Below are 16881 nucleotides of genomic sequence, written 5' to 3'. Positions count from 1 at the left end.
CCCTGATACAGATAGATCTATATACAGACCAAGAAGCAATTAAACTTATTGGAGAGTTCAAAATAATATTTTGTTACCTGATTGTCAACACTTTTTATACAGAAATACTAATGTTACTCTAAGAGAAATAGTGGACTTCTGTCTGTGTTCCATTTCCCAATTCCCAGGCTTTTGCTGGGGGTCCCAAGAGCAATCATCTCACCCATTTATATTCTAGAGATTAACAGGGTTAACAGTTTTCTCTGAGAATGGGAAGCAAGGATTCTCATGTAGAAGATGCATTATTCTCTTAAGGTGTACAGACTAAACCATTTTTTCTTTAACTTCTGTAATGACCTTGTGTTTTACAAATTTTAAGACTCTGCTCTGAGTGACTCACATTCTGTCCTGTTTGTTTCTACTAGTTAGCATAGGGGAAATGAGACATTTCTAGCACTCTAGAGCCTAAAGCACTTTTATTTTGGGTGTTAATGTGTATCCATCAGTACAACAGCTTTATTTATTTACAAATATAATGTAAGTTCATTATTTCCACTACCATTTTCAGTTCTCTGACTTCCATTTTCTGTTTTTGTGTTTCTCTGTAAGTTATAGCAGGCTTGTGGCTGTGATATCCTTACTGCCTATTGATTTAAATATTCTTTAATTGAAAACTGTTCAGCAAACATGCTTTTCAATTTACTGTTTTGTCCAACTAGGTTTAGATGCCAGAGGCTCATTTGCAGCAGCTGAAGGTTAAAGATTTAAAAGTAAAGCTGCATGTCACCTAGGTACACTACAGTTATATTCAGGGTTTTCACCAAGAATGTGTCATACATCTTACATAGCCTGCAGGCTAAAAGCGTGTGTCTGTGCCTTTGTGTCTGCATGTGTACCACAGGAAAGGAAAAGGCAAAAAAATCAATGATCTCAAAATTAATTAAAATCAGGAAGACTTCCCCCTGCTGACAGGATATTTAGGATGAAAATAATTAAATGAGCTATTGTGGCAAATGCAGTATCGATTGCTCACCAAGAGAAGCTCCTTGAAGACTTAGATGAAGATTGATAACTGGTTTTTAACAGTTAGAGCCAAAGGCAACCATTCCCATCTTCAATTCTCATGCATTTGTGCAGTCTGACAAATGACAACCCAACCCTCTTTTGACCACTATAAAAAGCTATTATGTTCTATAAATAAATTGCATATACATGTTGCTTCTCCATTCTTCATGTTTGTAGAGCTGAAAAAGCTTTATTATTTTTTATTTCCTCATACTTAAAATGAGTAGCCGCCATCCTTTCAAGGCAGAAAGTTTTTCTTTCTTTGTTTCAAATTAGAGGTGTTTTTTTCCTTGAGTAAACAGGGTCAGGATTGGAATTAGAGATGTGTGCAGAGAATATTTTCAGATAGTAACAAAAATGAATAAACCTGAAGAAGGCACCAGATTTTCTTAAGTCATCACTGGTATTTAGTTATGACATGGCTACAACAGCAAGTGAAAAGGCCCATTGGAGGAAGCCTCATAAAGCAAAGCTGTTGTTGCCAAAAACCTGACACTTCTTATTTCATCCTCTATTTCCAACTACTTTGCTTCAGACTCTTGCTAGTCCATTCCTGTGGACAAAGCCAATTAGCAGATGGAGCATATAAAGCACAGCCCTCAATCACATCTTTCAGTGAATTTTATTTTAAGAGAGCCTATGCATTATGAGACCTCTTTATGATGTGCACCAGAGCCCTGCTCTGTGGTGTCACACATCAGGAGAGTCACTTCAAAAGCTTACTGCTGTTCAAAAGTAAAATCTGTGGCAAATATTTCACAGTAAGGAAGGCTTCAAAAATTATTATGAGAACAAATCTTAATGAGAAGGAAATGAGTGGGCAACTGTTGTTTTTGTGACAGACTAAAGCAAAAATAGACATAGAAAAGCCCATATAGAGAAAGGGAATTAAATAATACAGATTTAGTACTTGTTTAAAATATCAAAACAAGCCTGTTAAAAGCATTTTGTTTCAATCAAATTAATTTACTAAATGTTTATGGAAGCAGACTCTTATAAATCAATTTATTTGTGGAAACACACTTGCAAGAGGAAGACTCTTCCACATAATTTAGAAAGTTAGCAGTTCTATAGAAACCATAATAAGAAGTTATGAGAATTGAGAAGTGATTAAAAGGTGCTTCTTACCTGTGCTTTGGCAGTCTTGTCCTACTCTGGTGTCAAATTTCACTGTTCCTGCGTCAGTGTTTTTGGTGAACTAGAGATCTGTGAGTTTGAGGTTCTTGTTACTACATTGTATACACAGACTGGTTCTTATCAGCCATTTCAATGTAAAGAACTCATGCAGAATTAATTCTCTGCAGAAATAATTCTCTGACATTTCTTTCTTTCTGACAAATTGAAAATAGTTGTATTTCCTTGGAACTCAAAAGACTTTTTGTGACTTTTTATAACTGGATAATTTTTGTTGCAATTTTAATTAAATATTAGATTAAAAACTGTAAAGAAATCAACTGCTAATAACTTTGAAACTTTAAAATAGCTACCTTTTGAGCTTTAGATTACTCAGGCCTTCCTAATTTCATTGAATACGAGATGAAATAGATAACCACATTAAAAGGAAGAAACTACTGTCTTGCAGATATCATTTGTGTGCTGCCTGCTGCCTTGACCTATTCATAACCAGTCAGTAAAGGTTTTTCTAAACAACCATGACATTTACTGCAATCTATAATATCTGGAATTTTTTTATCAAGGGCAGAAGTTAACATTTTCGATTAACAGCTTCAGGAAAAACACTTTTCCTTCTATGAATATGCATCATTCCACTGTCCATGAAAATTTTTATAGAAACTAGGAGATGAAGAAAATAAGATGATAAAATCTTTAACCTGATTTGGTTCATTTCTGTGTAGGAGTCTTTGCATCACAGCCTGTTTGGATAAGACCATAACAATAGGCATCCGGGTGAAACATGATCCTTTGGGATTTTAATTTTGTGACACAATATTTTGAGTTTGCTCTCTATTCAGAGAGCATAAAAATATTATGTTATTTTCTGCAAATTTTCCATACCTGATAAATAATTTCTTCCATTTAGTTTATTTACTTTTGGGAATGTGTTGCTTTACCTGTCAAAAGCCGTTTGACTGGGAGAGTTGTTTGTGATTATGAACGAGAAAACTAGGATTCCTTGTGATACTGAGGTTAAATACTTCTATATTTCCTTGATTTTCTTTCTCTTCTCTCTTCTTTCTTGTTTCTTACAGTCTTCAATTTCAGACATGGACAGTGTTCTGAAAAAATAAGATAAATGGTATGAAAATATGTTTTTAAATCTTGCTTAAGCATAGTTAAGAATTTCACATACATTTCAGGAAAAATAAATTCTCACCAGATTAGTCAGAGACATGTAAAGAAGTTCTTAAAACTTTTGCATAAGCTTGGACATATTTTTACTTTTGAATGTAGATTTAGATGCAGTGAAGTAATTTGACTGTTACCCTGATGGATGGAATCCTGATGGAGTATTGAAAAAGCTGGAAGAATATTCAATTTTTTCAATTCCTATTTTTGGTTTAGTAATTATGAAAATTATATACTATCAGTTGGCTTTATGATATAAATATCCCTTTGAAAGTGAACGGCACTTAGAGAGAGTTCCAGAATTTTCAGGATGGATCACTGTGAATTTGAATTCTGTATATTGCTACAGAATTTTTTGAATATCCCAAGTTTCAAATATATGTTAAAAAAAACCCTGATCACTATGAAGATTGTAGCTGGTTCTTGTATTCACCAGAAGAGCATCTATGTCTAACATGATAGCAATATCAGTTTGAGTTCTGATTGATAAGCTTGTATTCCTTCTAGCACTGAATTACTACAAGTGAATTGCAAGTTTTGAGAAGTTCATATACATAAACCCCACACAACAATTTTTCTTTATTTTACTTTGTTTATTTATACGGCCTTATTTTTAATATACTTTTAATGTCTGTGTGCTTTGCTATTCAAGCATATTTAAGTATCTAAAATTTCAAATAAGCTTTCATTGTCAAGGTGTGTCTCTCCATTAAAATTTCAAATAAGCTTTCATTGTCAAGGTGTGTCTCTCCATTAAAATTTCAAATAAGCTTTCATTGTCAAGGTGTGTCTCTCCATTAGCCATGGAGGATCCCATTAAGTTACTCAGCTTTGCTTGAACCGTCACAATTTGAAGCTGTGCTTAAATAAGGTAAATTTTTGTGAGCTAATATATTAAAATAATTGTCAATGATAGCTGCTTTTATGAGGGCAATTTTAGAAGACAACCCAGAAAAGTAGTGTCACAAATCAGAATGCAACTTTTCAATCACTGAATAAATTGCCTTACTGTTAGCAGTTTCTAATCGAAACAAAATGTGTCTAATGCAAATATATCAATGTATTTAATTCTGTGTCTACTCTGTGAAGCTGGAATCAACAATTTATGAGAATCTGATTATTACAATTAGCATCATAATGTGTTAAAAGTGTTTTTTTCTGAAATAAATATTAATTAACAGAGAACTTAATTGAAATGAAAAAGTAATTATACAGTGAAAAGCAGTTGGTGGAGGCACAATGGCAAAGAAAAAAAGAGTAACACTGCAAGATCAATTTGATTTTTTGCAATCTTCTAGACTATCATCTGCATATAACAGACAAGTTGATCAAAGATTTATGAAAAAGACAATGAAGAATCTAAAAATAGATATGCTTCTCAAATAAAAGAGAACAAAAGCAGAAAACTTCAAACCTCTAAACAATCTCAAAGACAAAAAAAAACCCACATAAAATAACTACTTTTAGAATCTAAAAAAATATTGATTTTTTGATTCACGGGCCAGCAGTGTGTCTTTTAATACCTTTTTCTTTAGGAATTACTGATTTTTAGGGGATCTTCAAAAGAAAAAAATACTTACTTATTTAGAACAGAGCCATAGGACATAAATTAATAAAATAATTATAAAAGACTGGCATAAGTAAGAATTCTATTTTGAAGTAAATGTATATTCTTTCATGGGTTACTTATGTTTTATAATGTTGAACAATTTGTTTTCTCCTGCAAACCTGAAATACTGTAATATATTTGAAATACTGTTAATATAATAATCTTTTTTGCTGAAGATATTAAAGTCTGTATCATTAGTCCTTTTCTAAAAGAAGAGAAATTTAAAGCAGGAGAAGGAAATTTTTAATGAATACTCATAATGCTTCTATCTGCAGTCGAAATCACCAATATATATTTATTTTTGTCATTTTACCTACCAAATTTGAAGATGTGCAAGGTCTGAAATCCTCAAACATTGTATATTTTTACAAGATACAAAAATAGAATATTTAGAGTTCATTCTTTAAATGTGTGGGCTTTTCTCTCTATTTTTGATCACATTTACATTTAATCTCTGTGTTATACTAGCATTACATCTCTCATTTTCATTGCCAGGTGTACTTTTTGCATGTGGGTACAAAGGTATTCACTGTGCATGCTGAGTAAGATCTTTCTGTAATTAGTTATTAATTGCTCATGCAGAAGGACTTTTCATGTGGTATGATACGTCTTGAACGCTGAGCTGATATAATAGTGGCAGATAGGTCTTTTTTGTGGATGTGGTTGATGGAGTTGCAGTGATCACAATCATATTGATTTTTTGAATTTGAGAACAGATGAGAGGAAATAGACTACCAAAGACCAAATAATGACCCATTGTTCCTTGTAATTAGATTTTTGCTATCTGTCCCTAAGGTATATAAGATGTGATGGGGTATTTTGTATTTTGTTGCAAAAAAAAAAAAAAAAAATTATAGCTGATACCATAATTTCTGAAGTTCAGAAGAAAGGTTGAGAAAGTACTTCAGAATATCTTTCACCTGGAAATGTTGTAATCATTTTTAAGGATATGTAAAAAATTATAGAACTTAAATAAAAACATCATAACATTTTGTTCCTAATTGCACATTCTGCAAAGGTTTATGCAGTCACTTGACCTTTGCTATTGCAAGCAATACACTGAAGGTAATTTTAATCTTGATTTAGTAGAATTTATGACATGATGAGACATCTACAGGATCAAATCATAGCAAATAAAATATCTAAGAATTATATTTAAAAAAAAATGTAATTAGAAATATATCTTTTTGACTTCTTTTTCCTCCCCACCACCCCTGGCCCCCAGTCACCATTCTGTTACTGTTTATTCCATTATTCCAGATAAATGAAGGTCACCATATAGGCTATATAATTTATGGTGTGGCTGCAGAGGGACTTGGGTCCCAGCTCAGGTGGTGTGATCAACTGGTCAGACAGAGAAGTTTCCTTAACATTTCTTTTTCCCTTAAGGGAAATTTTATTTCATAATTAAGATTTAATCTCTTGCTTCACAAGAATGACAAGATGTTCTTGTCAGAAAAAATAACAAAAAATTTTCCTATTCACTTCAGCTTATATTCTAAATCTTTAACATTTTATTTGCTAAAATGAAATTCTGGTTTAATCAAAGATCAAGAAGATGGAAGAAATACTTCTGCTGTTGTTATTTCAGGGCAATGTGCAAACTACTTGCTAAACAGGTTTTCTGTGTCTACTTCTGTCAAAATTTCAAGTTCTCTGAAAGTTTCACCTGTAATGAGTTAAAATCAAGCTGCAATAAGTGTCTACCCACCTAAATAATTTTCATATACTTCCAGTTTCTTAACACCTAAATATTCTATTAAACAGCATTACTTTCTAAGAATTCTACCACTTCAGACTTTTATATCAGGAAATACGTGCTTATACTGTCAATAAAATAATGTACACTCCTTCCTATATAATGACAATGCAATGACAAGAAATGTGGAAACCACATCACTATCATTTGGAATGCTTTTCCTATTCCTTTCTTCTCTTGGCATTTTCTAAAAATTTGTCATTGTTCATGTTCCGCTTTGCTATTTCAATTAAAGTTGTACATCAAACTGGGTGGTATTGAGGCAAAAAAGGAAATCCTTTCTTTTCTATTGCCTTTTTGTGTAAGAAAAAATTACACTTTAAAACATAAAATTACCTGAGTACTCCACTTTTTCTAGATTACAAAAAGGTAAAGAATTTTTGTTAGTGTAAAGTCTTCATTGATAATATAAGAAATAAATAATTTGCTTTGTTTGGAGCTTAAATTTTGATGATGGGGAAAATAACTTGCATCTCTTCATCTCTACTTAAAATCACTGTAAACCAACACCCTGGCAAAATTCACTAGACCACTAAAAGGTAAAAAAATAATTTAATTAGCTATATATTATTTAAAATACTAGAGTATTTTGAAAAAAATATCTAACTGATTTTTTTTAAAGTTAGATGAACATTGTTTATAGGTTACTGGTGCTGATATCTTTTTCCCTATTGAAATGCATTTTTGGGGGTGAAAAAACATATCTGTACTCTTTTCATAATTGTACCCTAGAGTGGAATTAGGAATGTGTCAAGAAGTAAGAAAACATGAGCATTAATAAGCATACAATGCAATTTAACAGTTCATAAAACAGTAAAATTTAATCCCAGGCTGAAAGATTTATTAAATCTCACTTAGCAAAATGGTTTTGTGGGATGTGTTAGCAAGTGAGAATTAAGTGAAATGATTTCAGGGGCAATAGATTTTATTAGCTAAGGAAGGGAGGAACTAGTTTTGCAAGCCATTTCTTCTTAATTTCATTCACTTGTTATAATTGCCTTGAGTGTGGGAGAGCTTTCTGTGAGTAGTAGTAGTATGTTTGGTCTCTGGAATTTGTGTGCACAGGGCTGCATTTGTCAGGCATCATCTAACTGAAAGGCCTTTTGTTGATAGGCTTGTGCAGTTCTTATAATGGTTGTTAAAGATATTTAAATCTAATACAGCTTACACATCTATCAGTAAGATAGAATGACTTCTATTTGGTTTATAAGAACTTTTTTTGCTTGTTTTGTAATATTTTTCATTCATGCTTCATTTCTCTGTTCTTTAACACACCTGGGAAAGACAAAGAAAAATTTCTTTCTCCAATATTATTCTCTTGTTCTGGACCTTCTTAAAAATCTCTTTGTAGGGCAGATTTTAAAGTAGAGTTTGGAGGCATCTGATCAAGAATATGTGAATTTAGGAGAGTAATATTAGCACCATTGTCACCACATTATATGAGAATTTGAGGGGAAAAGTTCTTATTTTCCTAGTTACTCTGTTTCATGGGTTAAAATTATGTTGTCCTAACAGAATTCAAGATCTAGCTCTTAAACTTTTCTGATCAAGCATTAGTAAACTCTATAATAAAGAAACTACAGATTTTCAGGAGTAAAAATAATCTTATTTTTATATATAACTTATCACTGTTTCTGGAGTTTATATCCAGTAATTTTTAAATTCAACTTTTTAATTTTTTATCACACAGGACAAACTTTAAGGAAGGTAATAGTGCCAGTAAAGGGACCTCTCCTGCACTCTAGGTAGTCTTTGCTTCTTGACTTCTAAGTGTCGTCAGACTTTCCACACATCATGTTTTTTAAGTTGTTCAAAAGAAAGGAAGCAGATGAGGCTTCTATAAGAAAATCAGTTTTCAAAAGAAAATAATGATAATAAAAGAAAAATCTTGGACAGATGGCTACTTCTGTTCACTGTGCTCACATTGGAAATAACCTAAAATACAAGAGTAATATGGGGAAAAATGAAAGGAAGGTGGAAGAACAAAAAAAATAATTGAATTTTTTTTTTGTTTATGAAATATGTCATTTATTCAAGGTTTTCTAACTAATAATTATATATTGTGTGATAAATTGTCACTAAATACAAAAGAGTAGATATCAAAGGAAAAGTACTGCTTCATAGGCTAAGGTCATTATAGGACATTTTTGATGGTTTTGAAATGAGTAAGTATTCCACTGTAAATCCTTACTGTGCAATGACAACTAAGTAATGTTCCTTTTCCCTAAGATAGTTATTCTGGGGAGGGAGCAGATTTGATTAAACTGTCCTGCTCATTGTACCTGCAGTACCTACTACTTACTCAGGCTCTTAGATTAAAGAAGAACAGGTGGTGTTCTTACTCTCCAAATTGTACTATGCCACTTCTGTCCTTCATAAACTGACTATGAATAAACTGGACATATTTGGAATAAAAAAAAACTAAATCCAACAACCTGATTTTGCATCCAGTGTTCTATCCAGGGCATTACTCTTGTGTAAGAAATAAAATACATTTTTAAGGGCCTAGGGAAATTAATTCCTTATGGAACATGCCCCAGCTTGTGTACTTAAACATTTTTGCCAAACAAGAATTCTCATTCTTTTCTAAAGTCTTGGAAGACCAAGTGCCATAAATACAAGCTCAGCAGGAAAATCCTATTGCAGTATGAAATAGGCACATTAACACTTAAACCAGTGACCACAGTTAGTCTGAATTGAGTTTGTTTCACATAATACTATGATCTGAAATCCAGTCCATAACAAAAAGTATTTATTCTTTATGATGAAATAAGTTTCACAATGGATTAGAGACTTTGTATGAATTGCTTTTAATGTGCTCACACTTTTTCAAGGACTATGTCAATAAAATGTGAAAGTGTTCTTTCACTTCTATGCATTTATTGAATGCTTTTGTCATGGTCACCTAGGAAACCAATGCAGGTATACATTTGTGAGCATTTGCAGTTTGTTTTCATTTTTGATGCAGCTGAGGAAGTCACACTTGAAAGAACATATGAATGATTTTAATTAATGCACAGAATTTTTCAGAATACATTAGTGACCATCAGACACTAAGCAAAACCCTATGAACAGTTTGACCTTTTAAATGTATTTGGATTTATTTCACAAGGATAAAAGTTTACTGACTAAAGATAAGAAGACAAAGATGATCTTGAAGAGAATAATGAGCTGCATATGAAAATTATAAGTTATTCTACTTACTGCAGTAGAATTTCTTCTAGAATATTTAAAGAACTGTTCAGAATTTTTAAAAATAATTTTAGCAACATATTTGTCTTTTCATGGAAATCTAGATATCCTTAATTTATGATGTGTTTGTAACTTTATATTAATGACAGTAGTAACTGGTAGATGCAGATTCAGATTTATCCATCTGATAGGACAGAGCTTGTCAACTGAATTATGGATATTACACTATTGCATTTTCTTCCTCATTTGCTTTGTCTTTAATGAATAGATTATGACAACATATTTTCAGAATCATAGAATGTAAAGGGGTTGGAATGAACCTTGAAGATATCCAACCCCAACCCTACCTGCTATGGTCCAGGTTGCTCAGAGCTCCATTCAAACTAGCTTTTGCAGCAATGGGAACATCCACATCTCTGAGCAACCTGTTCCAGTGCCTCACAACATATATATGCTGGAGCTTATCATGCGCCTTTGACATCTTTGGGTATTTTTTGTCATCCTACAGATTTCCACTTCAGCAGTGTATAGAATTTGACAGAAAACCATGTTGTTCTACATCTGGCATAATGTCCATTTGATTCCTTCTGATGAGTCTTAGCAGTTCTACTTCCAAATTTGCATCTAATTAATCAGTTGGTGCTGGTGCTGAATTTCTGATTGCTTCTGTGTGGGATATTTTTGCTAAACTCTCATAGCAATTTCTATCTTCCTTCATTGATAGGACTACAGTTTTAGAAATTAAACTGATTTAAAATCCAGTTTGCATTTCTGAGTCAGATTTATGTTTTGTACTTATTTAAAAAGCTGTTGTCTAGACTTCAGCTACTGCCAAGTCTTGCTTCTAGAATATTAAACTTTGCCTGACACTTACTCAGCATATCATTCCAACTTTTTGGTGTTTCACTGCCTCCTTGTCAAATATCAGCTTGCCTTAAAAGCACTTTAGTGCCTTGAAGATAATGAACAATTTGGCAGCAAAAGTATTTTCTGACTGATTTGGAGCCTCTGCATAAACTGCTTTGAGCCTGAGATCATTGAAATCTCTTATGCTGGCTTTTTTGAAATTAGGATTTATTTCTGTTTGAATTCTGAAATCTCTCCTTGCGAGAGCCATTTAAATGTGAGGGTATATTTTTCTCTTTAACAGTAGCTTATGGGCTATAATGTAGAATATTTTTGCATTTTTATGTTTAGTTTTATTGTAAAGAGCCTCGGGATGCCTTTGCATGAAAGGCACTATATAAGCTCATTTTGTATTGCATTGTATTGCATTGTGACAAGTGCAATCATCTCCAGGTTTCCTATCCATTAAAGAACTAATTTCACAGCTCACTAATTACGTGAATGAGAAGGGAAAATAGGTCCTTTTTCTCTAAGGTATGCTGAGCAGATGGCATAGCACTCATTTCCACCAGCTGAATCTAAGGTCCTCTCTTGCTTTTGGTTCCGAGGCTTACCAGGCCTCTGTTTATCAAGGAGAACAGGAGGGAGATATCACTTTCTTGTACAGCATGACAGTGTGTACTGAGAGGCTGTCTCTGTCCTTTGCTAATACAACATTTCTTAGCAAACACTATGTCTAAGTCTATTTATTTAGGATGGGACATGAAAACTATTAAAATTAATGTGCATTTTGATGTAATTCTAATCTACCTCTGATTTATTGAAGATACTGATTAGTTCTGCCATAGGAATTTGAACTGACGCATATTAAAAATTATTAATGATTCATTTGAGTACTGTTGGAATGGAATCTTGTCTGTAATTTCAAAAAAAGAATTACTTACTGAACCTGTACACTTTCCTTTATAGCTAAGGTTTTTCAACTTGTTTCCTTTTTTCTTTTGCATCACTCATGAAAATAACCATCTTGAATCAAACATGCACACAGTGATTTATATAGCTCCCTAACGTACTGCTTTTACAAGTAACTTGTTTCATCAGATGCAAGTGTACTCCCATCATCCTGAAAAGTAGCTATTTGAGCCCTTTTTACAGCATTAAAAAGAGAAAAGCTGAGACTGCCTGAAGATCCTGACATAACTCATGTATGAAGTGTCAACAAGGCTACATTTTACAGCGCTGCACAAGCAACTGGACCATTTTTTTTCCCATTTAGCAGAACAAGCAGTGCTAATTTGTTGCTTCCTTCTCTCTCTGCTGGCCTGTCCCACGCGTTTGCCCTGCGCTGACGGTTCTGGTGCCGCTGTCGTTTCAGACGGACGCGGCGCTGATGTACGACGCGGTGCATGTGGTGTCGGTGGCCGTGCAGCAGTTCCCACAGATGACCGTCAGCTCGCTGCAGTGCAACCGCCACAAGCCATGGCGCTTTGGGACACGCTTCATGAGTCTCATCAAGGAGGTAAGTCACTCATAAAGGGCCTTGCTCCCCTGCTTTCTTTTCCCTCAATTCCCATTTTCTTTTGCTTTCACTCCATTTGGTTTTGGATTTTTTTTCCCAGTAGATGGTCATCTCGCATCTTATTAGTTTAACAAGCAAGACAGAATTTTTATTTGAAAGTGGGTTTTCCTGAAGTATGACTTGGAACTGAATATGGAAAGGTGAAATAGCTGCATTCTAAATAAAACTTATGTTTGTAGATAGTTGGGTCTGTGTGGAGCATTTGTGTCATTAAAACCCAAACATCTGAAACTCTAAACTGTGGACTGATTATGAGAAATTCAGCAGTTAACCTGGTTAAAGCTAATTTTTTTCCTTCATTTTCTATGGTGAATAAATATATGTCTCCCTGATTACCCAAGATGCTGTTTAAATACTGGTAGGTAGTGATAATAAAGCTAAGAGATTTAAGGTGCTAAAGGTGAACATTGTAGACTATTCAAATTTCCCATACTGTAACTCATACAGTGTTTCTCAGCCTAGATATACAAAATATTATTATGCGGAGAATAATTTGCAGTGGAATGTATTTTTTTCCAATATTGGTTCCTTCTAGGATGATAGTTATTTCCAACTTTTTCTCTCCTACTTTGTATAGTTTCAGAACTAGGGTAGATTTTAAAGTTATAAAAAATATGAGGCTATTGCACTGTATTAAAAGTAAGGAATAAGCTTAGGAAGGCTGGCTCACTGACCTCAATTTTTGCTGTCTCGGTGTGGTTACAGGGGAATCAGCATCTTCCAAAAGTAAGTCTTTATTTGAATGAAATTTCCTGAGAAAAAAATGAAGTCCAGCATTAATGAAACAGATTGAAGCTTGGGGACTGGGGAGGGGGAGGCATGTAGGGAAGCAGAAGGGGAAATGCATGCATGAATGATGGAGGAATGAAAACAAAACACCTTTTTATCTCATTCAGTAGAAAAGTCTATAGCCTGATATGGTAAGTTTTAAAAATTGTCTGTGAAGACTGAAAGTTTGATTTCATTAGCAGAAAACAAACACAAAATATTTTAAAACAAAAATCAGCCACAAGGTAAATTAGTTACATAAAATAATAATTAATGATCCCATTTTGGCAGGAGTAGTTTGTCCTTTCTGAGAAAATAAAAGAAGATATATTTATTTCTAAAAATTGTTTTTTTCTTTCTCCACAGGCCCATTGGGAAGGCCTCACAGGCAGGATAACTTTCAACAAAACGAATGGCTTAAGGACAGATTTTGATTTGGATGTCATCAGCCTCAAGGAAGAAGGTCTTGAAAAGGTGTGTAAGACATTTGCCTCCAAGGAGGTGGGAAACAAAACAAACCAAAACTCACCCTCTAAAACCACTTACAATAGTATTTCTTGTGTTATGTAAAACAGTGTACTTGCTTTCGACTCAATATCTCTATAAGTGGTACTAAAAAGTTAAGAATTGGTATCCTCACTGGTTTAACTGTCTGCTGACATTAATGTTTCTTGTACAGAGGTGGAGTGAGAGACTGAAGAATTGGGAAATACTTGTTCCGTATAGCTTAGTATTGTCTATATTTGAACTTGAGAGCTCAGGAAGCATGTACAGACATTTGGCCTGCCTATATGACACCATCATGACCTGAAATCAGATCATTTTCCCTCCAGCTACCTTACCGTGAAGAGGCAATTTGCAGGAAGATACAGTGTCTCATGTTGTTGTGACCAGCAGGCAAAGGTTTTGCACCTGGTATCTGCCTTGTATTTTGCATTTAGATCTGGTATTCAATGTTCTGTAAGATGTTTTTCTTCATCTTCAGATCAAGTTCTATCAGCTATTGCCCAAGGGTGATAATTGTGGGCACAAATAAAACCAGAAATAAAGGGAAGGGGCCATACTGCAGAGTTGCATTTTCTTTCTTCTGAAAATTACTGAATGGAGAAAATAGCATAAACAACGTATTTACCCAAAATTTTGTCTCACTCGACTAGCTTTAGAATATTAATTTTCTCTTACTGGAAAGATTTGTAAAAGCTCAGAAACCATGAGCATGTCTTGAAACACTTACATAGGTAATAACATTTTTGCTGTGCAGTGGAAAACCTGTGATTCAAGAGCTAAACTATATTTCAAAATGTTCAGCTATACACTGACAGTAGATTTCTTCTATGAAGTGTCCCATGAAGTCAGCTCTGGCAACTTAGCCAGGGAAAAGAGTATATAGTAACAGTTAGACTTGAAAAGTAAATCAGTACTGTGTACAAGTAGAATAGGTGACAGCACAACTTGTCTTTCTTACTGGAATCAGAACTGGAAGAATTAATGTCATGGTAATAGCTAAATAAGTCAGCAGTGGCTGAAGAGTTTGCATGAAAGTGACAACTGTTGAAAATCAGGAAAGGAAGTCTTTGTAATTTGGGATGGTTTTAAGAACATTAAGTAGCATTTGGGAACCACGAAGCAACATGAGATTTCTGGAAAATAAAATCTCAGTTGACAATACACTAGGAGATATATACATCAGTAAAAATATAGAGATAAAGCAAAAAAGGTCTACAGAGAAATATGGAAGACAATAAAATTCAGTAGGAAATACAGTAGTTCTCTAAAATACATAATAGAAAAAAGGAACTTGGGAAAGAGCTATATTGAAAGTTAAGAGACAAAAGCAGAAATACGTTTTGAAACATATCAATGTTTAAAAAAGCCAAGTATGTGTTTGAACTGTATAGAAATATTTTCATAGAAAAGGAAAATACTTTTACTGCCTTCATGGCTTATTTTGGTCATGTGATAAGTGGAAGTGATAATATTATTTTTTCACCAAAAAGTGTTGGCAATCTTTTTTCGAAGACTGAGCAACTCCAAATTCTGGGGTGTAAGGAGATGAGACTGGGAAAAGAGATATTCAAGTGTATGCACATTCGATTGAATTGCTTACTAAACATACGAAATATATGGCCTATTTTACTGAGAAAGATAAATCAATGCCCACAGAGAAATGTTTCTCTTTGAACAAAACTTAACTATTCTGAAAGAATGCAAACCCTATTCTTGAATCCAGAGTGAATGATAAATTTTGGAGCATGACACTTCCTAGTTGAAAGAGTAAATTTTAGCCAGTTCTTTTATTTAAAAGAATTTTCTCAAATTTTTGAGGATTTTTTTCCTTCGAGGCTTAATTCTGTTAAAGTGGTGATGATTCACCCTTCTCTCAGTCCTCTGCCTTCCTCCACATGTGCACTCCATCTTTCTGTCTCCTTCTTTCTGCTACTCCTTTCCCTTTCCCTTTCCCTTTCCCTTTCCCTTTCCCTTTCCCTTTCCCTTTCCCTTTCCCTTCCCCCCTCTCCCAGACCTTCCCTGCCTGTTTCCCTTTCCATCTAATCCCTCTCTCTTGTACCTATTAATCTCTTCCTATGCCCTTTCTGTCTATTTTCTTTTTCCCTCAGGAGCCTTTTACATCTCTGTTCTTATCTGGTATGTTTTCAATGTTCTTCCCAAACCAGCTTGTCAGACATCTCTGTCTGTGTGGTAAGAGTTGCTGAACAGGTCTTGTTTTCTTTTTCTTCTGTGCATTCTCCCACTTGTAGGATGAGAAAATATTATGGGTGATGAATATTATGGTGCACAGAATTCTTATGCCATGTTTCCATGTTGTAAATTGTTATTATTTCTTTTGCCAAGGACAGTAGTTTGTCCTTGGTTGTCCTTGGTGTGTCCTTAGCTGTCAAGGACAGCTGTAATCCATGAAGAGAAAAATATTGATGGATAGGAAAAAAAAAAAAAATATTGTCAGGAATTTCTAGAATTTTTTTTTTTTTTTTTTTTTTTTTTTTAACTTAGACTTCATACAAAAATGTCCTAGATAAATTGCCTGGTTAGTATAACCAGTATAAGTGGGAAAGTACCTAAATCATGTGTGGTAAGTTCAATGGATGCTGAAGTCAGTGACAACAGAATAATTCCTCACTGATTTTAAAAAATGCTATGCGTGATCTCAGCTTTTACATAAAATACTTATTCCTGAAACTCTTGAATGAGAGGTGATAATCAGGCATCAGTCAATAAGAAGTATGTGTTTCCAAATAAAATTTTATGTCTGCCAAAAATGATAGCTCCTGGTAAGATGAACATGACAAAATTAAGAGATGATTCGAGTGCCATTTATATAATATACCACAAAATTTTATTACAGTCACTTTGGACAGACTGAAACTATTCATGATTAAGCACAGTGAAAATCTGAAACTGTGACACTCCAGCATAATAAATTATAATTTAAATTGCAGTCAATCAGTCTTTACACTGAGGCTGCATTGTGAGGAAAATTATTTTATACTTCAAGGAGATAACAAATACCTTAATTTAATATCACTTTTGATATGAAAATGTGTCACTGAAGAAGAATCACATATCCTGACTATGAGATGTTACAATTGACTTGAAGCCTTGCTCAGAAACCTTCATATAGGATGAATGTAAATGACAAAAAATTAGTTAAAATTCATTGTGCAGCTTAAAACAAGATCTTGTTTTATTTTGTATCTTTAATAATTATCTGAGAAAAAAAAAGTAAATAGCATAAACAACAGGTTTTGTAAGAGAGGAGAA

General features: G+C 33.7%; 1 protein-coding gene across 5 annotated transcripts in view; it reads left to right on the top strand.

Moving 5' to 3' along the window:
- Nucleotides 1–16881, top strand: part of GRIK2 (glutamate ionotropic receptor kainate type subunit 2) — a 347561-nt gene that overhangs the window by 176632 nt on the left and 154048 nt on the right. For all 5 annotated transcript variants that reach the window (XM_021533827.3, XM_077782281.1, XM_021533828.3 and 2 more), the window contains 2 exons: nucleotides 12133–12276; nucleotides 13471–13578. In XM_021533827.3, coding sequence (XP_021389502.1) covers nucleotides 12133–12276; nucleotides 13471–13578 — 252 coding nt within the window. The remainder of the gene's footprint in view (nucleotides 1–12132; nucleotides 12277–13470; nucleotides 13579–16881) is intronic.

This window comes from Lonchura striata, chromosome 3 (genome assembly GCF_046129695.1).
Source record: "Lonchura striata isolate bLonStr1 chromosome 3, bLonStr1.mat, whole genome shotgun sequence".
Classification (NCBI taxonomy): domain Eukaryota; kingdom Metazoa; phylum Chordata; class Aves; order Passeriformes; family Estrildidae; genus Lonchura; species Lonchura striata.
The sequence above is the reverse complement of the archived record's forward strand: the minus strand, read 5'-3'. Positions and strand labels throughout refer to the sequence as shown.